This window comes from Dinoponera quadriceps, unplaced genomic scaffold (assembly GCF_001313825.1).
Source record: "Dinoponera quadriceps isolate SergipeBrazil2010 unplaced genomic scaffold, ASM131382v1 scaffold777, whole genome shotgun sequence".
In the NCBI taxonomy this organism is placed as follows: domain Eukaryota; kingdom Metazoa; phylum Arthropoda; class Insecta; order Hymenoptera; family Formicidae; genus Dinoponera; species Dinoponera quadriceps.
Genome location: NW_014555488.1, coordinates 525,674 through 548,816, shown reverse-complemented (window position 1 = coordinate 548,816; position 23,143 = coordinate 525,674). Strand labels below are relative to the sequence as shown.

Below are 23,143 nucleotides of genomic sequence, written 5' to 3'. Positions count from 1 at the left end.
TCTTCTCAGTAAATATAATTTCAATTATGAATTAGGATAGACCGAGGCGAATCAGATCAATATAAGCTTTGAGGCAGTTATTTTTCTTTTTGTTGATTTTTTGTTTCAGACAAGGTGTTTTATCGTATCAGTTACCTCCGCGCACTTCCCGTGCACTAATTTGAAGCAAAAAACTAATGATAATGTCTTAAAGTTCATAGTAGATATTTTTGTTCTTTTGGCTGAACTGCAGTAGCTTGTATTCTCTTTTCTCTTCTTTCTTTCCCCAATTCTTGACTGTATATATCTTTTTTTAAGTTTTATAAGTGTACAAGTTCAGCGAAAAAGAACAGACCTATTAATTCGAATTGCCCTGTGACATGATTCGTCTCGATTTATTATGCGATATGAATTGAGTTATATTTAGTCATATATACTGGTATACCGGTACTTGAATGAGCGACCTTGCAGAAGAATACTGACATTGGCCGAGAGTTCCCAATCGGATACTCGGGATGCTCGCCAAGTCGTTTACGACAGTCACAATTGTCTATTAATAAAACACCAAATGTGTTTGTTCCGTATTGATATATATCCACACTACGCTTTCCGGATTACGTTTCAAAAAGCAGTCTTCTCATAGTGAGAGTCACTCTTGATATTGATTAAAATATTTCTAATAAATATTTCTGAAATATTTCTAATAAATTCTCTTTATACATCTTACATGAGGGGAAAATTGTAATATTCCTATACAATTTAGATGACTTATAATTAAAGCACACGTATCGGTATCGGAAAGAGAAAGGGAGAGATGACATATATAAAAAAAGTATCCTGTTTTCGCGTAGAACTTTTTATTGATATCTTTTTTTGGTACGCTTTTATAACAGTTATTAAAATATAAAAATTATAAAGTATACGTATAATAAATTGTTTACGCATAATAAAATGAAATAAAAAAAGATAGAATTGAGCTCAGAGTCAGAATATTTGACTACGTTCAATCGTTTCAATCACTTATTTCTAGATATATTCGCAACGATAGATTTCGTTAAACTGGAAAAAAGTCTCGTATCTAATCACTTATTACTTGTGTCGATAAACATCGGTACATGTCAAAATAAACAAACGAGGCTTACTCTATCAGCATCAGTACATGTCAAAATAAACAAATGAGGCTTACTCTATCAGCATCAGTACATGTTGAATTAGATGCGGTTTGATTGTGATTCGCACCAAAGAAACCATTAGTTATAAATGCTTAGACATGACAACAGAATCGCGTGAATATAAGTATATATATATGCGGAAATTTATTTACATAATCGCATATTTATATAATTAACTTGTCCTTTTAGACATATTGTACATATCCATAAGGCACATGCACGTCGAATTTACGACATTTTTTCCATAATTTATCGCGCAAATTATTACATCATTGACTTATCATATTACAATATACATGACAACAATATTTAACTGAAAAATGAATCTAGTAAAATTTAGAAACTGTCATGCTCATCAGTCTTTTTTCTCGCAATGTTTTTAATACAACACCGAGAGAAACACTGGTACAAAAATCAATGCTTAAAAATTAACGATATAAAGAAATACTGCCACTATGTTATAAAATAAACGGTTATTAAGACAAAATTGTTGCATATTATGCAAGTCATACACATCATTTAGTTTACAATATAATATACACACACACGTACATATAAAGGAACATATCGGTTTGTTAAAAAAGGTAACGAGCCATTAATAAAGTTGCGATAATCGTAATTAATTACGCAAAAAAGAAATGAAATGTACATGTGTGCGTTTATATATAATCCATGAACTACATTGTTCCGTTATCTTATAATTTTTTTTTTACCATTTTTGCATGATATATTTACATATTGTCATGTATCATTCTATCTTTTACGTATAAATGTTGCATAATATTAATATATTAGAAAGAGTAATAATAAGTGTGTGTGTGTGTGTGTGTGTGTGTGTGTGTGTGTGTGTCACAGAAAATATTTACAAATTTCCAACGACCAACAGTCATCATTAACCGTTTGACTGCTACGCGGCGCAAAAGCGCTGCGTTCATTTGTCTCGAAAACCGCGACGCAGCGCTTTTGCGCTGCGAGTTTCAGTGTATCTTTGTTGCTCCGTGGGTGTGAACGTAGTCTGACCTCACGCGTACTTTGTAAAGTAGGTAACGAGTGCATTCTAAAATAACTTTTTACCGTTTTTATATATTATTTTTAAAAAATAACCATGTCACGGGCTCTTATTTTGGACGTTGATTCGACTGCTAGTGATTCTGAGGATGGTGAAAGAACAGACACCACTAGTGATGATAGCATTATTATAATTCATCATATCAACATATTTGGAAGAATGGTGCTGAACTCTTATATTTTGTATGTTTCCAACACTACCGGAAAAAAAATGAACCGGCTCAAATTTACATCGAAAATTATTGACGATATCGAAAAGGAGTGGATGAATCATAAAAATAGCGTGTCAACACAACCATCTTCATCAACCAAAAAATTTGCGCTTGAAAAATTACCGGGACGTAACTTACGACAATGTACGGTGTGTAGCAACAGAAGGAGCGGGATCAAGCGATCCCGCCTTATTTGCGCTTGTTGCAAAAAAGGCCTTCACGCTATTTATGCGGCAAAACATAGTTGTTATACATAAATTTTTCATGTAAGAGTCAGTGATCTTCCCCTAATCAAAATGATCCTTTACGTGCTGATCATAAGAGAAGATCAATAAACTTTAAGTTATCTTTTTATAAATTTTAATTTTCAAAGAAAAAAACAATTTAATGTTTATTTTTTCTTATTCACATTCACAATTAATATTGTTTCTTTATAATACGAAAAGAATTATTAAAATTGATTGATATTTGTCTAAATGAGAGTGTTTTATTTGACAATATCAAGTCAAAATATGTCCCGCAGTTTTCGAACGTTCTCGCCAGAATCGCTTAGCAGTCAAACGGTTAAATTAACGATATATAATTACCTTAATAAAGTATACATTACATTTACATTAACGAACACATCTTTGATGAATGTTCGTTAATGTAAATGTCTACAAATGAAAAGAAACATATTCAAGTTATCAAATAAAAAATAAAATATGTAAAATACTGATGCGACCTTTGACACACCTCTCTATACAAATATAACTCTCTCTTCATAACACATATCTCTTCATATATATAACAATTCATGATTCGATGAAGAGATGAGATATCATAATATTGGATACAACTTTTATTCATGAGGAAATAAGTTTGGGTTAGGTTACGTTAAATTAACTAGCAGGGCGGGGCGAAACTCCTCCCCCATGATCACTTGTATATCGTCATTCTTACATTAAATTATATCATTCAAGATTGAGAATAAATGTTACGTTTTTCAAACTTTTTTGTTCATAACTTTAAAAAGCAATGATCTCCAACTAAAACTTTGTTATGCAGGATCATTTCCTTGATAACATATATGAAGATCGGAGATACCATAAATGACATCAGTAATCTACATATGTTCACCCTTGTACATTCTACTAATATCGAGATAAAACTATGCTAACTAGTAATACATAATTAAAGTATAATATATTCTTAAATATAAAATAATACATAGGGGAAAGTATAAAAATGTAGCATTTACCAAAAATTATTTTAAACACAATCGTTTCCATAATCATGGAAATATATCTATTATATATGTATATTTGGCAACTAGAGAAATTTTTCTATAGGTTTTACAAATGGCACAAACATATGGGGTGTTTCAGTTTTCGCGATTTTAATTGATATGATAGTTTCTTAGGTACAAATAGAGACGAAAATCCTAACATAGAATGTTGAGGCTATAATAGTTTACTAATTTACTAATTGTTATATATCGACATTCTATGTTGGAATTTTTGTTATTTGAATTTATAGGAAACTATCATATTAATTGAACTCTTATGAGAACTGGGATATTCTATATAAAAGATTTACACAAGGAACTCATGTATTTATAGAAAGCATTCTCGTTTGTTCCTTGTTCTTGTATTGGCTAAAAATTCGACTTGAAATTCATGATAAAAATGCGTGTCAAAATTGGTTTATTATTTTTCGTAAATATGTATATATATAGTAAAACGAGTCTGAATTTTTTGATAAATGCAAGTGGCAGTATCATACATAGTCAAAGTATAAAACAGGAATATATGTACCTAAATATGTACACATTTTATCGTACGCGGTAACATGTGGTAACTCGCGTTATGATATTATTATCCCATGAAGATAACGTGTATCTTAATGTGATCCATGCTTCACTATCTTATATGATGATCTTTTATTTTTTTCGTTTTCTTCAACGATAATATTATCATATGTACAAATGTTTACATGTGATTTAAAATCCACATGGAAATTATATTTATTCTGCTGCGTAAAGCAATCTTTTATCACATGTATAATTGCACATTCCGAAGAATTGCATTCAAATTAATGCTATACACAGCCTTTATAATAGATCGCATTTTTTATCAAGTTTGCTAAACAGTTGAAGTGTATTTACGGACTTGCAAGTATTATGTTTGAATAATGGTTGAAATGGTTGAAATGTACTTACGGACCCGTAAATATCAACCATGACGAATTTAGTGAAATCCGGGGAGATGCATACTTTTTCGGTCCGACAGTGTGACAGTTCAACGGCCGCTAGCAATGCTGGTATTTCGGGATCTTTGCTTACCTTGTCCTTCCAATTTGTACATGTAAAGTCGACGCTGTTCATATCCGCGCTTGATTCCGTGTTATGTTGTAAATTAGATACACTGGCATTTAAGCTTTGGCTATTAGGCATTTTTATCGGGCATGTGTTATTTGCATTGAACGAAGGGGTGCTATTGCTCTGAGTAATGCCCATTCGACTTCTTCTCTTCACGTTGACTTTATTATTTAGAGAAACGTTCCACCAAGCTAGCTCGTCGTCCGCTAATGAAAGTAGAATCGGTGCCTCTAAGGCAATCGGGCCCCAAGACAATTGCTTGATAGGATTATAATGAAAGCTCAATTGTTGTATCTCCTTCTTTTCTTGTATGTCGAAAATCTAGAAGAATATTCGATGTTAAATTCGTTTGAACACAACATACACCACTTGCGCGCCTACCACTTATGACGACCGTGAAATAAACTTACAGAGATTAATCCCGTTTCAAGACCAACGGCGATATATTGGTCATTCTGCGAAATGTCGCAACAGGTTACTTCCTGTGCGAAACTATGAGTGAGGTAAACTTCCATTTCTATACGTTGTGGCACTAAATCTTTGTTTTCATAGAAGGTGATGAGATACAGTATGCATTTCCTTGCCTTCGATTTTTTGAAAACTGCTAAATAAGTTTTCAGATGACTCAGACAACTAAACGAGATGCTTGTATCCGCTGAACTAGGAATATCTTTTCGGTCTCCTCTCAGCCAGATTGGTTGATCTACAAACCAGATCAATATGGTACCATTCTGCGTGATCGTTATCACATAGTTATCGTTCAGTTTGTGAATAAATGAAACTCGTCCTCCTCCTGTAGTATCTATCAAGTATGTCACTTTAGGGTTTTGCCATACCTATAAAAAATATGAATCATCGATCATTCGTACGTTGAATTATCAGATTTATTATTGAATTTCACATATATCTGAGTCGTGAATTAGTATTACATACCCTCAAACTGTTGTCCGTATCTCTACTGACGATTATATCATTACCATCAATGTTTAAAATATCGAATTCTATGTGGTTCTTTGATTCGAAAATGGCAAATGACTTATCAGTTTGTATATCGTATATCATGAGCTTGTTGTTGTTGATCGACACAAATTTCTTTTCTAAGGTGTACAACACTTTTTCTCCATTACAAAACAATTTCACGCTCGATATTTTACCTACTGTTGAGATATACGTGAATTTTCCTATTTCTGTTTCCCCACGCAATACTACCATATGATTCGTGTAGCTTTCTTTCACTATAATGTCCTCTTTGCCATAAGGTTGAACAATAGCGTCAAATAGGGATTTCCTGATTTAATAGAAAGAGAATAGGGAGAATTTAATATAGAATTTAGAAAATGAAATATCGGATTAGTTAAAAAATTTTTTCGATTCTTAGATTAAATTTGATTTCGTTATATTCAATAGGAACAAATAAATCATCAACCAAGTAATATTGTTTTCATTGTCTATGATCCTTTGTCAATAAACAACCGAACATTAGCAGTATTGTTACCTATACATACATGTACATAGTCATCTATTGAAGATTGAACTGATTTTTTTTTACTGATTTAATACAAGCTATAAGGTATTATACGCGCGGTCGCAGGAGCAATCTCTGATAATATATTACCTTACTAATGCTGGTGACATATGCACTGGCAATTTCCATCTGTGTAGCAAATTGTTTCTGCTTCCGCATATCTGAAAAACAAAGAAATTTTGTTAAACCCTGAGCATAAACTCAGATCCGAATTACATTTATTCTAGTAGCAATATAATATACACACAAGATGATAGTCTTGATCCTTGAACCAATAAGTATCTAGAGACGTGACATGATTCTTATATGTTGCAATAGGCTGGCCAACATCTGTATGCCATATGTTGATAAAACCAGCAGAATCAGCCACAACCAAAAACTCTCCATCATAGGTAATAGCAGCACAGATATAGGTTACTGTATCGTTTTCTACATATGCCCTTTCCTGTTTTATAAAGTTGCATATTGACTGTTGGTTTGTCACTTGCACCCACTTTACATAAAGAGCTCTCTTAGTTGTCACGATCATTAAGGAATTATCGTGCAAAGGCACCTTATGGAAATAAATAACCTGTTTCTCATGTATATTATAAGAGCTGACATAATTGTATTTGCTGTGAACAGTACTGTCTCTGGAGTACACGCAGAATGAACCCTTCGATTCATTCATGACATGTAACAGCATACCCTTATCAGTGAATGCTATTTTTGTAATTGAATTGCTGCAAATAATACACGGCGAGTTACATATAATCATTCATTACCATATATTATTATTATGAAGGAAATGCTGTTAAGTATTTAGATTACTATTAAGAATAGCCTTTGATGAACTTGATAAGGAAACTCGATAATGTATATTGAGAAACCTATTAACTCAAACAAAATGTTTGCTTGAATATGAATAAACAAATGTTTTGGTTGTGAGAATCAAAATTTGATTCTCTGAATTAAAGGTTGGGTTCACTGAACAAAATCTTTTTCATTTTCGCTTGAGAGAACCAAACTTTGGTTCTTACAACAGAAATATTTATTTGTCTATATCTGAACAAGCATTTTGTTTGAGTCTAAATGAGTTTCTCAGTCTACACTGAGAATCGATTTCGGCATCTCTTTATACTGAGAAAATGAAACTGAAATTTTACAAAGTAAATGTTTTTTATGACATTTCTTCGATATTTATTGGTTAGAAAAAAAATTTGTCTGAGATATGACGAAATGTATCTAAATTTTCTTATTGGTTTATTTGTTAGAAATACAATTTTGTTTCGCCATATTTAAATAAACGTTTATTTCTATGAAATAAACTTTATATTTCACAAATAAATGTTTTTTTAGTGTGTATCATAATATAGTGTAATTCATAATATATCATATTAGTATAAATGTACTTACGATTTTAGATTTTTGTCATTTATCTTATATATGATTTTACCATCCAGATCCCATATCTGAAATGAAGAGACACTTGGCTAGAATCATTATGTATATTAAATTGCAACATTTGTCTTGTAGAGTTTGTGGTAAAATGCATTCTTCTCAACCAGCTTGACATTTTTAACCGGAAATAAACACTTTTGTCACAAACGGAATAACTACGCAAAAACACTACGTATAGCATTGCGTCGTATAATTAAGATTACACTGTCCATTTTCGATCTCTAAATACGCTGCCTGATTTATGTTATTCAGGCTAAGTTTATTTGGACGCTTTCGTGCTGAAAGCATTATTTTGTCTTTTTAAGCATGTGTAGTGAGCAATAAAGATAGAAAGACACTTTCAGCACGAAAACGGTCACAACGAACCTAGCCGCAAATGACACTTGCCAGCTTTTTTCGCGCATGTGGTCTTGATTCGTTCGCGACGCGTACGCGCGCACTCTAGGTTATATTGTAAGATAAAGCACACTTAGTTGGTAAGAGCAGTCACCCGGTAAGCGAAAAATCTCGGGTTCGTTTTTTAGCTCAGCAATCTTGCGCTCTCAATATATTTTCTCTCCGACTGTTACACGCAATATCGCACATCTGTAACGTGAGTTCGGCCACCACACTCACTCTCGCTTTTATCTGCTCAATGCCAATTTGTATAACGTAACAATTTCTAATATCCAGTTATAATATGGTAACAAGTGCAACTTATTTCACTTCGTAAAAATTGCACGGCGTAATAAGAAAAGTAAAATATTTATAAAATATTAATACAATTTATTCATAATATTATATACTAAGTACCTGTATCTCTCCTGTGTTGGTACATGTAGCGATGAATTCATCCTCGTTCCCGAATATCACGTCCAATATAATTTCATCGTTGATCGACAATTTCGATAAACTGTCGTCCTGATTATTGTCGTTTGTAAAGAACCCGGTCCAACTCGCTTGCTTCTCCTTGGGACTACGTACGCGCGTACAACATCGATAATCTTGTTCATCATAGGATAGATGGAACATTTTTACCACGCCGTCGTCGGTCAATATTAGGAATTCGTTACCATCTTCGGATACAACGATCTTTTTAACGGGAGATTCGTTACTGCGACTGTTGAAGGCAGTTTGTTGTTTGTTCTCGCAGTTCCACAAAATTACTTTGCCTGAGGTATACCCAGTTAAAATCAAGTTAGGATCGTCCGTGAAGGATGATATACATATTTCAGTTGACATCTCCTCGCTGAGCGCCGTATTGGTTTGCGCGGGCTTTTTATCGTGAGATAAATAAAGATATTTTTGTCTTTCTGTAGCCAGATCTCTTGCCTTTTGGGTGATATAACCTTCGTGCAAGGAATTCATCGCGATTTGGATTATATCGAGGCACTTTTTGCGTCTGTGTTCTGCTATAACGCTCACTTGCTCTTGGAGAAATGTTTCCAAGTCGGAGACATATTCCTTATTGCTGTCACACGTTATGTACGTGCGATATTTCGTTAGATCTAGCAATAGATCGCTCAAACCTGAGTGCATTATTTTAGCTTGGATAAAATCAAAGTTCAAGTAAAGTTTCGGGAAATCCTCGTACAACTTGGCTTGTTCCAAATGGTGGCCAATGTAGGAATATATGTAATTGTCGTTCGGTAACTTTGAGAAATCGTTGTTGCAGTATTTACGATATTTCTCAACAACCGACTTGTGCAACTGTGTCAGTTCGTCCGGCTTTAATTTTTTCCGCAGATGGCTTAACAGTAAATCGTGCACACCGTAAATGTAGCTCTTTGTGTCCTTGTTCCATTGTTTCGCGGCAAGTGATTTGTGACACAGATCCAGCATCAGTTCATCCACGTCGAATATGCTTTGATTCCAGATAATTTGTAACGCCTGGAAAAAGTTTTATTCAGTCGCATATAAAATGAAAACGTATCTTGCGTTTAAGAAACGATACGTGTTGATTCGTTGTTACGATCGAATAGATGTTGTCGACACTTACATTTCGCGTTATGTTAACATCTTCATTGAAAATAGCTAGTTGTTTGTACTGCTCTTTCAAATCTGGTTTCAGTTGATCAATACACATATCAAAAATAATCTCTTGCTTTTCTAAGAACTTTTTGATTACTCTGTAATAAGATACGATAATAACAATGTGTTGTGAATAACTGATAGAACATTTAGAAGTTATAACATTCTCACCTGTTGTTCGGATCCTTTTATAAGTTAGAAACTTAGTTATATAACATTCTCACCTGTTGTTCGGATCCTTTTTTCTCAAAGATTCTAGATAATATTTCCATCTATCACGCGTTCCATCCACCATGTCTTCTTTAAATTGTTCAAAGTGTGCCGCAAACATAGCTATGAGTAACGGCATTCCCTTGCATTCTCTGTGAATACTCTTTGCTTCTGGGGGTAATTTGTTTACAGGTATATCCAACACTTGAGCGAATAAACCGAGAGTCTCAGCTTCTGTAAATCCGTCATCCAACTGTGGAAAAAAAAACACATACTTTGTTAGTGTATGCAATATAGTAAAAAATTATTGAAGCTTTTTTATTCAGTGCTCTGGGATAAATATCCTCAAGCAAAAGTACAGCAGAATGAAGAATATAGATATCGTTACCTTTATTGTTTGCTTGATACTTTTCCCGTCTAAAACATCAATGTCGGTGGTAAGAACTAATGTCTTACAATTAAAATCAAAAGCTTTGATAATTTTCTTGTCGAAAACGTCGTCTAAAATTAATAAGGCATTTTGATTGGTCGGTTTACTGAAATAATGCTCCAAAAACCGGATCAAGGAATCTTTTTCCAGCAGAGTGAATACTTCTATTTGGATTTTTAAGTTTTTCACATTGTGATATAGCGTGTTTAATTGAATTAATATTTCTTCGTCGACCGGACGTTCACAAACAAATTTGATCCAATAAACCTGGCACTTAAATGAGAAAATAAAAAAAGAGGATCACGGTTGTGCATAATATTATATAAACATTGTAGTCAACATGAAACTTACTGCGAACAGATTTGTCACTAATTTCATGTCTTTCATCGTAAGAGCAGTTAAACATGACTTTCCAAATCCTTTCATACTATGTAACGTAACATATTCCCCAGGCTTTAATTGCTGCAAAGCATTTTTTAACTGGATAATCTGCAAACACGATGCATTATATAAGAAACAGCTTTCATATATTAGTATTTAATATATTACAATATATTAAGTGCAAAAATGGTAGAATATATAGTGACAGTGCTACGAGATGAACTACATAAACTTACACGATTTATGTTTCCATACGTATGCGTTTAGAGACACAATTAAACTAGATAAGAATTAAATTATTTATTATAACAAATTAGTTTTTACAACATAGAATCAACGATGCTTATTATAACAAATTAGTTTTTACAACATAGAATCAACGATGATTATTTCAAATTACAAAAAAATTTCATTTTCTTTGTATTATTTAAGAAACAAAAAACTCGATCAATTTAAACAGTAATAATAGAGTATAAAATTAGAGGTACATAATATATTAGAGAGAGAGAGAGAGAGAGAGAGAGCAAAATATGATAAACATCGATGGTTCATAGTTTTATCTTATCACGAATATTGATGATTACCCGCTATATCAATGAGATCTGAGTGACTCATTTTAATATCACATAAAAGGCGAGAATCATACCTTTTCTTCTCTAGTAACTGATAGCGGGGAAATGGGTGGTATGCTTGCGTAACAACAATCTACCCCATTTCTTTCTGCTTTGTCGTTACTGAGCAACTCATCTATAGCGTCGCTAAGCCACTCGTAATGATGTTTTAATGCTTGGTGAAAGATATCGAAGGAGCGTGGGCCACATCTTAAAAATGTTATTGAAATTTGATTATGTTAGTTACAAGTTATATGGTTAAATCGGAATGCAAACTGCAAATGTGAATGGTGACATATATAATTATTATTTTCTATTACTGCGTACAATAGCATCGATATAAAAGCAGAAACGTATATATTTACATAATGATACGTATGAATATTAAGTAACGAATATCAATAAATAAATACCCTGGAAGTATATCCAACAAAATGCTAGCTTTAGCCTGGTTATCAGTTCCAGCATTGATGCGTTCCACATCTCTGTCGTGTAAAATAAATTCGGCTTTCAAAGGGCGTATAATATCATTATCTACGTCTAAATCGAGAATTATCTTCTTCCGTAAGCGTTCAAGAATAGTTCTGTGTGAACTTTCCATTTTGCGTTGAAGTTTTGTATTGCATAGAAAATATTTAGGTTTTTATCTAAAATGAATAAATATTCGTTGTTTACAGATAATTCCAGCACTTAAAAATATTTACAGGTTCATAATTATGATAATATATTACGATACATTATTCTACGACAATTCGAAATAATAGCGGCGAAACATTTCGAATAAAATTCTCTCACGAATTTGTCATATCGCTCTAACATATCATTATCAATATTTCGCTATCCTTTTTCCGCTAAAACTTATTTTTTTATAGAACAGCGTGATTAAAATCTGCTTTATAAGCTTTTCAAAATGAAAAAGTTCGCCATATAACATTTTTATTTTATACTTTAGTATAATTTATTTAAATATGAATATAAAATATAAAAAAATATGCTTTAAATCAAAATGTTTTGAATTTTTCGGTAGTCAACCAACACGAACGTACGCACGCGCGCGCATCACGCAATTCAGAGTTCAGATTGCAAGATTAAATTTTCAGAGAGTCAAATCAGAAATATCGAAAGAGTGACGTCGATAGATGACTCCGAAAATTTATTATAATCTATCCAACTTTTCGAAATATTCGAAATTTGATTGAAAACTAAACGCGGAATGCGTGATTTTCCAAATGGCACAATTCATTGGCGATACATTGGTCCAATATTGATTATATTGGAAATATATTGAATGAATGTTGCCCGATATAAAGTCAGCCAGACAATCAAACATGTAAAAACAGATTTTACATAGTATCTGCTATCAGTTTTTTTATAGCTTACTAGCAAAATATAACAGGATTTGTTAGCAAAGCATAATAACAGATTAATCTATTATTAGATTCTGCTAGCAAATCCTATTATATTTTTGCATAAGCTATTAACAAAATTTATAGCAAATACTATGCAAATTCTGCTTCTGCAGGTTTGACTATCTGGTTGACTTTATATTGGGCAACATTCGTTTAATATACTCCCAATTAATACAATATAACCAGTATTGGACCAATATATCGGCAATGAATTGTACTATTAAGGGTTGATTTGCATTGCCTAAAAATTCGATTGTTTAGATAACTCATGGAAAATTTATGCGTAAATAGTGTCACAAATAGAAAATAAGCAGGAATCATTTATCTTTTAATAATACTCAGATAAAGACACTCTAAGACATCGTAAAAACGTATTTTAATAAACAATAAAATGTCTAAAAAACGTTTTTAACTTTTAGACATACGTGTTGTTTGAGTATATTGCAATCCTCAATCTCATACATAATTTTGAATTATTAGTAGAGCCAAATGAAAATTCGATTTAAAAATTTAATCCGAACCGATTTTATTCGTCCAAAAATTCGTAACATTAACTTCGACGGACACTCCGTAACAGGAAATCTTAACGGGATTCCCCAATTGCTAATTTTATCGCGACGCGGACTATAGAAGGTAACCATTGGTCTTGTCTCAATTATAATACGAACAAAATTTTTCTTTCTCTTATTTGTAAAAATGTCAATCGCGGACGTGAAGCATGTCTTTCAGGAAATTTTGAACAGAATCGATCGTTTTAACCTATTCGATGAAGATTGTTCAATGTGATGCGGCTGCATGCGACTTTACAATGCCGCGTATATATTGTGAATTATGTCAGTATAATATTGAGAATAAAAGAAGTATCGTAAAGAGTGGCGTCGGTCGATGACTCCGAAAATCGACCTTTGTCTAAGTAGCATCTCGGTTTGTACGGCCGCGAGATGCGCGGAAGACAGAATTTCAAATAAGATTAAGAAAAATGAGAAAGATTCTTACCTTTGAACGTTCACCTGCGATGTTTCTCGAACGTACGCGTTCTTTGTTCGAAAATCTGAGTAATCGCTTCAGCGTTGTTTCACGAGTTATAGAGTGGACGGCACACAAGCGACTGGCAGACATACCGGGTAGTTGGTGGAGGAAGGCGAAACTCGCATGCGCATTGGTATAAAGTCAGGTGCGTATAACGAATAGCGTTTCGTTATGCCCTACCCTGAAAAATAGTAAATCTGAAAGATTTGAAAGTGTCAAACGGTAGAGTGAAAAAAAGATGATACGTCTGAACGGAAGAAAGGAAGATAAATTGAAATTTGCTGCGTAACACCTCGATTATTTGACTTTGTCTATAACTTAAATAAAATTATAAGACACAATGAAGTCTCTGAAGACAATGAAGTCTCTGAAGACATAAATGAACTTGTACGCGCGAAACGTAAATAAATTTAAGAGGCAACAAACAATTCGATTGAGACAAACGTATGAATTTAACGATAGCGAAAAACGAGAAAACTCGAGCGAAAATTTGAAACAATGGAAGTTAATATTTATAAACTTAAATTTTGAAAAATTTGTGCGAATTTTTTATGAACGTAACAATATAGCTATTTTTTTATTTCAGCTAAATATGATATTTCATATTTCTCATAATATGTCTTTGAAATACTAGCCACAAGTTTGCAACAAGAAAGTTAAGAAACAAATTTTTTCGTCAATACGTTTATTCCATTATCCTTTAATTTCTTAGTTTATTTCTTTTTATAGCATTATATATAACGTAAATCGCTATTCAATTTTTTATCTAATATTTCTCCCACATCTCTTATAATATTAGAGGTATTAATAAGAACATGAAATTTATTTCTTTTTTAAATGATCCTCGTAGTCCTAGAACCGTTCTTAAGCTGAAACAAAAAATAGCTATGTCATCATATAGTCGTGTATACCTTTTTCCCGCGCAGTTTAAAAATCTGTAGTTTTCCGCTCTAGCACGAGCTTGTGGGAAAAACGGTTATAATGCGCGGTTAGCAACGCGTTCTGTCAAACACAAGATGATTGAATGACATTGTGACATGACGCGTGACATTGAATATAACAATGCCACTTTGTGGTGTATAGTATTGTTAAATCTTTCTTTGTTTTTCAAAAACTGCTTTCATGAAGATAATCCGATAGTGGTGAAAAGACCGTAGTAGGATAATGCCTGTTTTCCCGCTGCCACAATTGTTTTCTGCAGAGATATACAAGGTGAGTCATTTAATATGTTATTTGAGAAAATAACTTAAAAAATATGCATCAAACGAAAAAATGTCTCAAACAAAAGTTGTTTAGTTTCGAGGGGGATATAACATTGTGATCTTAAATTATTTTTAGATGATATTTCTTTATATAGTCATATAGTTTTTTTTTTTACACATATCGATTCTTCTGGTCATTGTGCGTATAAAAATATTAGCGGAAAATTATCGAAAAGTGAATACTTTTTGAGATATTTTGCTCTTATTCTAATATTTTTCAATATGAAAATGAAATATCTTATAAAGTATGCACTTTTTGATAATATTAGTGTGACAGTTTTCTACATAATAATATGAGAGAATTACTGGTATTAATCATTGTACATTGGTACATCGATATATTTGTAAAATGTAATACATTTTTTTAAGGTTTTTCTTACAACGATCGATTTCACATACCATTTTATATACAAAAATTTTATGATATCGAAAAGTAAATATTTTATTAGATATTTCATATTTTTTTGAACTGACTAATATTAGAATATAAAGTAAAAATATTCATTTTTCAATAATCTTCCCCTGATATTTTTATACGCAAAATAAACAAAGGAATCGAAACATTTTTTTATTTGATGCATATTTTTTTAATTATTTTCAAACGAAATATTAAATGATTTACCTTGACTAACGATAAAAAAGAGAGTTAGAATTATTCTTCTAACGTTTGTAATAAGATTTTTGTAGGAATTTTATCTTTTTATCTCGGATTATACTACAATTTTTTTCTATCGTTTTTCTATTCTAACATAACATAATCGTCTTAAGACGTAGGATTTAACACAGTTTTCCTTTCCCATCTTTGTGTCCTCCAATTCCGCTATTCTTTTGTTCCGATACTTCCCTTTCCTAATACTTATTCTTTTTCTCTTTCAATAGCTCGATTTTGCGGGGACCTCAACAGGTATTTGTATCAAAGTTTTGCTTCACAATGGCATAAAAATATCTAGTCTATGCTCAGCCTAAATTATGGAAATTCTATACTAACTTCTATTTACAATAATTCAGAATAATGTTGATGAATATTTCTTAAAACAATGTTTCAAGCAAACATGTGAAGATTCAGGAAAAATATAAAAAATAGAAGTATCAAAAAAAAATAGTATCCTGTGTAAAAAATATTCCTGCCAAAATGATATTCCGATACCGGGAATCGAACCCGAGCCTCCTGGGTGAGAGCCAGGTATCCTAGCCACTAGACCATATCGGACTTATTGTGCTTTACAGATTGTAATAAGTAGAAATACCAAGAGAAATATGGAATAAAGGGAAACTCTAAAGATAATTACTCAGATCGTGGCTACTCTATAAAGATATGATAAAAGTAGATAAAAATAAAAAATTATGATGTTTATGAGACTTATTTGAAGAATACATTTTTTAAAGATTATTAGGAGAGCATGTAACGATTTTTACTATAAGATCAAGCAGAAATGTTTTGTGAAAGACAGTCTTATCGTTTATGTAAATTTAATATTGTATTAGATCAATTATAAAGTTCAACTTAATTTTCTATCTTCTTTAATGGTAATCATAAATAACACCGGTGATTGCTTGATCGATAAATTCATTTCTGTCGAATGCAGTGAAGTTAAGTTTAATTAAAAAATTGTTTTAGTTGATTCAACGTTGACCCAAACGTTTTAGTTGACTCAACATATTTAGACATATTCATTTAAACGTATTTATTTAGACATATTCATTTAGACGTATTCATTTAGATGTATATATTAGTTTACGAAAAATATTTTATAAAGCCTTAATAAATTAATGAAGTAATAAATTGTTAATTCTATTAATCTGCCACAGTAGCAATGTAGTATAATATGTCCGATATGGTCTAGTGGCTAGGATACCTGGCTCTCACCCAGGAGGCTCGGGTTCGATTCCCGGTATCGGAATATCTTTTTGCCAGGAATATTTTTTATACAACGAGGAACAAAAAACAGAGTTATTTTCTAGAATACAATTAGAATATTATATTAATATCATTAAGGATTCATTATTTTTAAATGTAACACCTGTGAAAATATAGGATAGATTCCTTCTTTCTGTATGTCTTATGTCCATTTTTAACCCTTATCGGTCGTAAGTCACCTCTCACGTGACAACAATACTTCGTCGCTGCGGTCGTACGTCACGTAGGAGGTGACAAGTTCGCATATTTACCGAATCCAATTAGCTACAACCTAGTGAGAATCACGCATAAAAAGCTAGCGTCCGATAAGGGTTAATACATTATATTCGAAATACGTTATATAAAAATTAATTTGAGAAATCACGAACGAAACTGACATAATATGCGTTCCTTTATAATTAGAACATAAAAAAATGATATACACTAAGATTCTCGTGTGATTTTAAATATAATATGAAATATCAGAGAAGATGAAATACATATTTTTTAAATTATTAATTAAATTATTTAAAAATGTTAGAAAATTTAAAATTGTATAAAAAAGAAAATGAAAACATTACATACAGTTGGCAAAAACAATCCTGCGATGGCCGGGAATCGAACCCGGATCAACTGCTTGGAAGGCAACTATGCTGACCATTACACCACCATCGCAGTTACTAGACTTTACTTTCATTAGTAATGTAACTATCATGCTGTAATGAGATACGAAAGAAAATCAAAACAAAAGAAACTGCGATGGCCGGGAATCGAACCCGGATCAACTGCTTGGAAGACAACTATGCTGACCATTACACCACCATCGCAGGTGGAAAGCGACCCTATATATAAGCATATGAAGGGCCGTATATATTATAGCCAAATAATAACTACATATATATCTTTTTCCGTCTCCTTAGATCTATGTATTCTTCTTTATGCTTTTCCGTGCAGAATATCGTTATTTATATGAGTAGGAATAAAATTAAATAAGTGAGTAATAAACTTTCACTTTATTTAAATAATCATCCGTTCGTGAAGTTGCCTATCTGCTGTTCACCTCTCAGCAGGCGAATTAATTGATAATCACTGATGACACAGATAGATAATAATTCGCGTCGCCGCGAATCACTGCTAATCGACGTGCTACTCAGTCTGCGGCGTATTAATCGCCGTCCAGCCGTTTGCGCGGATATACGCCGTTTCCGCGAGCGGTTTTTCATGCGCGATATAACCGCGCATAGAATAGCGCGACGGATAATGAACGTACACGCTGCGCGGCGCATTGTTTTCCGCTCGCCAATTAAGCAGCATTACCTGCCCGAAATGATGCGCCCGCCAATTAAGCGGTATTATCCGCGAAACGATGGGATGCGATGCGCTCCCAAAGCTGCCGGTGCAACCTTTATCGGGAAAAATTAAAAAACTTTAGATGCAATCAATAACCTCGGGAAGGTATTGTGCACGCTCGGCTGGTACTCAGCATCTGCTCTCGTTCGTGGTTTGTGAAGCGGCTTGCAATTAAAACTCGTCCCTCTTTGACAATGCCATTTCCGGAAGCTATTTAAATTCGGCGATAAAGTCGGTTCGTGAACGAAGAAATTTCTAGGTATCATGTAAATGTGTTCCTCGTAAATGACACACGTCTGAAAACATGCAGTAGTTTTTTCCCCAAATGAAGACTATTTCGTATCGTTGGAGATATGATTTCGCTAAAAATAAAAGCGTACGTTTGCTGATTTGAAAAACTCAAGTAGACTTGATGTCGTTTCTTTCGCGGATATTATGTCGAACGTTTGATCGCACGATATACGCCAAGAGAATTATCTTCGGCATCGCATTCGTAGAATATTCGTAGTTCCGCCTCGAGGCTATTTTCGTTTATTTGCTTCTATATGGCGGACGTGGCGCGAGCGTAATATCAGGATACGAAAGTGAATTATTTGATTAGCACGGTCAGCTATTCGGCACCGACACGCGGAGATATATTCGCTACTCTCGGCGAGAGACACAATGCAAATTCGATTACGTTAGAAACAGCATTTGGCGCTCAGCCCGCATTAGCTGCGCTCTGGTTACTTGCCTGATTAATTTGTCGCGGATTTAATATTACGAACAACTCACGAAAATTTTATGCCCGCGTTTTACCGCAAGTTATATCCAGAAGCTCGAATACTTGAATACGTAACGCAAATATTCTTCATCAGTCCATCGACTTAGCACATTGTAGACCGGAACATTCGGACGAAATATTTTTCCTCTACACAGCCAAACGGCTATAATAGAAACAGGAAACAAGATGCGTGTGCCTGCCGGACAGATAAACCGGCTAGATAAGGTAAAGTCTGCGATTAATCACCCGACTTATGTCGTTAAAAGAAATCGAGAAATCTTTTGACTTTTCAGGACCGTGCGAAAAGAGGATTGAAACTTATAATTAGATATGTCGCATCGTCGTTATTATTTCTCACAATGTGTTCGTTGTTATCAAGTGACGTAGAGTTTACTTTTTGAGAGGCGAGTAGTCTCGCGCGCGCCGATAAGAACAAAGGAGCGTCACGATACGCCGCGCGGTGTGTTGGTGTGTCCTCTTATCCTTTAATTATAAAAAATCTCATTAGAGAAATGCCCGACCTGCGCGCCCGCGAATTACGACCACCACCGGGCGGAGCGATCAGCCGCGATGCGCATTATCCGCGGATTTGCATATCGCGTGTATACATGTGCTCATACGTAGCGAGGGACGCATAAAGACAGACGCCGTCGGTGCCGAGTGTTTGTACAGAGAATTACAGAGCACGGCGATTTCTTTCGCTCACTTGTTTCCTCTAATTGCCGACACCGAGGATCGCCGCGCGCTCTTTCGTTTCTTAAAATTGCCGTCGGCGCCGATATTCCATCGAGATCCGACGGTCGCGCTATGACGTTACAGATGGCGAAGCATCGTATACGCTTGATAAGGACAGATACGTTCCGCGTATTCACTGTGTGGAAAGTGTCCTTCCTATTCGTCGCTTCGTTTCACGCCGGATCTTCTGATAAATCTGCTATCGAGTAGTAAAACTATATTTTTATCGAGATTTCCTTCTCTCTGATAGTAAGACTTTTTAATTACCTAGTAAGGAAAAAATAATGACGTTGAGTAGAGTTTATTGATCGAATTTAAGATTCAAGATAATCGGTGTTCTCTGATACTTTCGCGTTCACATATCATACGTTAACGTTTGCTATTTATATCGAAATTATAGAATATTATCTAATTTTACGTAGGTATTATTGGCTTCACGGAATCGGAAACTTAATATCGCCTTTATCTCTTCCCGCAAATTTATTTCCTATCTGAAAGTGGACGATATATGTTACTCCAAGCTTGTACGAAACTCGCTTTTCTTCGTTGCTTGCAGTATTCCCTGATAACTTCGCGTCCCACTTTCGACAACTTCCGTGGAAGTTATCGAATACCGGTCGTTGCCCATTTCGATTGTTATTTATTCAAGTCTTGTTTGCGTTCTTTTTGAAATGTATTTGTGTATTACGGATATATCGTAACAGCGAAGATTTCTGCGACGGAAATGGATAAGCTAGGAGAATATAAGTCGGGAGAATTATCATATCAGTTCAAGTGAAGCAATAACCAACGTGATAATAATAATAATGAATTTTTAAGACCTTTATAATCTTCATTTAGAATAATTGTTAAATAATGTTAAAACATAAAATAATAATCAAATTATCATTTTCGGATCGTGAATACTTGTTATCATAGCACACAATGTTTCTCATATAACATCGCTCTTCATCACGGCGCGTAGAATATGTATGTTACGTACTTTCGCGGTATAACACCGTTCCATTAGATTCCTCGCTAATTGTCAATCGAGAAATACAAAGCCATTGTCTAATCTCCCGCTCCAGTCTCTCGTTCTCCCTCTCGTAACTGCCGAATGAACTGCGAGAGGGCACACACTCGGGGGTCCTCTTAGCGACCGATCGATTCGCGCTAGTCCAAGCACTTCAAATAGTGCGATCGTGGTATGCGTTCAGGAATGGCAATAACGTTGATAGGATAGTAATATGATTATCACCTGTGCAAGAGGACCGATAGTGGTGCTACACGTATAATTAGAGACAGGATTGAAGGGGCGGAACGAGAGAGCGGTAGGACGATGAGAGAGAGAGAGAGAGGCACGGGGGGGAGCGGATAGGGAACGCAAGTATAATGCCATGCAAATACAGCTCATCACTTGGTCCGCCAGAAATGGAGGTGCATTAATCCGCTAATGCACATGGGTCCCGTAAAATTAGATTCGGCCAGATTTAGTTGGAAATGCGATATTTCAGTGTCGACCGAATTCCCAACAACGACTGCCGGTAGAACGTAGAATCGTGGCGGCGGCTCCTGTAAATGCGACTGGCGCGAAACGTTGTTACTCGTCAGCCGGATTAATAGCGATATATTGCATCCTCGATCGGCGTGGTGTCGCACTTAGAGGGCGGCCGAGTGAAAAATTCGCGCGGCCGGTCATACGCGTACGCGGCGTACGGTGATCGCACGGTCTTCGCGCCGCCAATGACCGTGTCGCATTAACACACATTAATATTCATGCGTCGCGTTAGCGGTTATTATCGCCCGAAATGCGCGATCGCTCATGCACCGGCGATATCGTCGGTGAGCGTCCAGGACCAGCGAGTTCCTGCGTTCTCTAACAGATGGCCGTAGAATGACGCATTCTGCCTGCAATCGAACTCGAGTATAACTCGGTTCGTTTCGTTGCGAAATCAAAAAGTATCGTCGAGTGAAGTTCTCGGGGTATTTTTCCGAATGTTTTCTTCAAATTGTGTTATTATTTATTCGATATTAAGAACGAAGGCGCGTTATACGGTAGACTTCCGTTCGCGAAATTATAGCTGCGTTGCTGTAGTTCGCGGGGAAACGCGAGTTTCAGAAATCCGTTCTCGGCAATGATCGTATCGTCTTTATTTGCACGTGGAGTCGCTCGCCGATAAGATTAACTCGCGACTTCCGCGCGAGAACGTCCGCAGTTTTCCGTCGTTTTAATTCCTGGAGAGAGGATGATAGCGTCGAGGGTCTCGCCGTTTTTAACGATCCTCGGATTTCACGCACGATCCTCGTTCACCATCGAACCGCTATCGTATCGCGGATTCGAACATTTCTCCCCTGTAGCGTTTTAGAATCCACCTGGTCTCCCTCGCCGCCCGCCCGTCACCCGGCGGCCTCCTCGTTCGACCGTGGGATTACTCGCGTCCAATTAAATTTAACGAATTTCCACGGGTGCGAACGGCTTTATTGGTTTCATTAATTACGCATGCACTCTCTACGGCGCGGCTTCTCCGAAATGCAGGCACGTTCAGCCTGCGAGCGTATTCTGTTTCTGCAGCCTGCAATCGCGTCGTTTCTATCACACGCGGCTCGTGCCGTTTTCACCAATCATGAGCGACATTAAGTTCGCGAATGTGCAGGAATCCGCCAGTGCTGCATTGATTAGCCCTCCTTTACCGAATTGCCAAAATTTCTCTCTCTCTTTCTCTGCGCTCGAGTTACTATAAATATTAAGTACAAACGTTCTACAAACAACATGAAAGGCCCCCATTATAAGGGGAGCTTATTCCCGCTTGTGTTAGTTCACGCGCTTCTCTCATTCGCGGTATTGTATAGCAATGAGGTAATTCGTACACGCGCACACACCATCACCCACAATCGCAATCGATTTACCTTATTACGATATCTGCATACGTTCTATAAATATTACCGAAATAGGGGTACGATTCGCGGAGGGCGATTGAAGCTCGATGCGGTGAATATGCCCCGCGGGATCCGCACGAGCGGGTGGAGCGACGTGCCAACGTGCTGCTATTCCGGATTTAGTAATTAAATATTTTCCGGCTCGATTCGACGGGTACCGTCGATTTACTACTTTGACGGTGTTTCGATGCGGCACGGTCGTTCGCCATCGGCAGGGAAGCGTTTGATTCGCAATCACGGTGACCCGGAGATTTTTGTTTAAAAAAAGCTCGCGTGGTCGGAAAAAAAAATAATCCGTCATGAAGCGAAATGAAAAGGAATAAAAAGCACGTTGTCCAGGACGCGTTTAAAACGACGCTAATCTCATTTTTCATTCTGGTGTGTT

The 23,143-nt window shown here is 35.2% G+C and overlaps 1 protein-coding gene and 4 non-coding genes across 6 annotated transcripts; 1 reads left to right on the top strand and 4 right to left on the bottom strand.

Annotated features, from left to right (window-relative positions):
• Positions 1 to 854: 854 nt before the first annotated feature.
• LOC106744477 (apoptotic protease-activating factor 1) lies at positions 855 to 13,879 on the bottom strand. 2 transcript variants are annotated; one of them, XM_014619299.1, is made up of 14 exons: positions 13,803 to 13,879; positions 11,811 to 12,044; positions 11,433 to 11,607; positions 10,757 to 10,894; positions 10,364 to 10,678; positions 9,990 to 10,228; positions 9,734 to 9,863; positions 8,548 to 9,624; positions 7,711 to 7,766; positions 6,563 to 7,037; positions 6,406 to 6,476; positions 5,724 to 6,078; positions 5,201 to 5,626; positions 855 to 5,111 (listed from the first exon to the last, which is right to left on the bottom strand). In XM_014619299.1, exons 2-14 carry the CDS (start codon positions 11,996 to 11,998, stop codon positions 4,524 to 4,526), a joined length of 4,233 nt encoding a protein of 1,410 aa, XP_014474785.1. In that variant the 5' UTR covers positions 11,999 to 12,044; positions 13,803 to 13,879; the 3' UTR covers positions 855 to 4,523. The 2 variants fall into 2 exon arrangements, with proteins under 2 accessions (XP_014474785.1, XP_014474786.1); XM_014619300.1 differs by lacking the exons at positions 11,433 to 11,607; positions 13,803 to 13,879 and having other exon boundaries at positions 10,364 to 10,392; positions 11,811 to 11,878.
• A 2,356-nt stretch (positions 13,880 to 16,235) lies between these two features.
• Trnae-cuc lies at positions 16,236 to 16,307 on the bottom strand. The gene has a single exon. It is a non-coding gene; the product is annotated as a tRNA-Glu (tRNA).
• A 619-nt stretch (positions 16,308 to 16,926) lies between these two features.
• Trnae-cuc lies at positions 16,927 to 16,998 on the top strand. The gene has a single exon. It is a non-coding gene; the product is annotated as a tRNA-Glu (tRNA).
• A 599-nt stretch (positions 16,999 to 17,597) lies between these two features.
• Trnag-ucc lies at positions 17,598 to 17,669 on the bottom strand. The gene has a single exon. It is a non-coding gene; the product is annotated as a tRNA-Gly (tRNA).
• An 80-nt stretch (positions 17,670 to 17,749) lies between these two features.
• Positions 17,750 to 17,821, bottom strand: Trnag-ucc. Its single transcript has one exon. It is a non-coding gene; the product is annotated as a tRNA-Gly (tRNA).
• Positions 17,822 to 23,143: the final 5,322 nt, after the last annotated feature.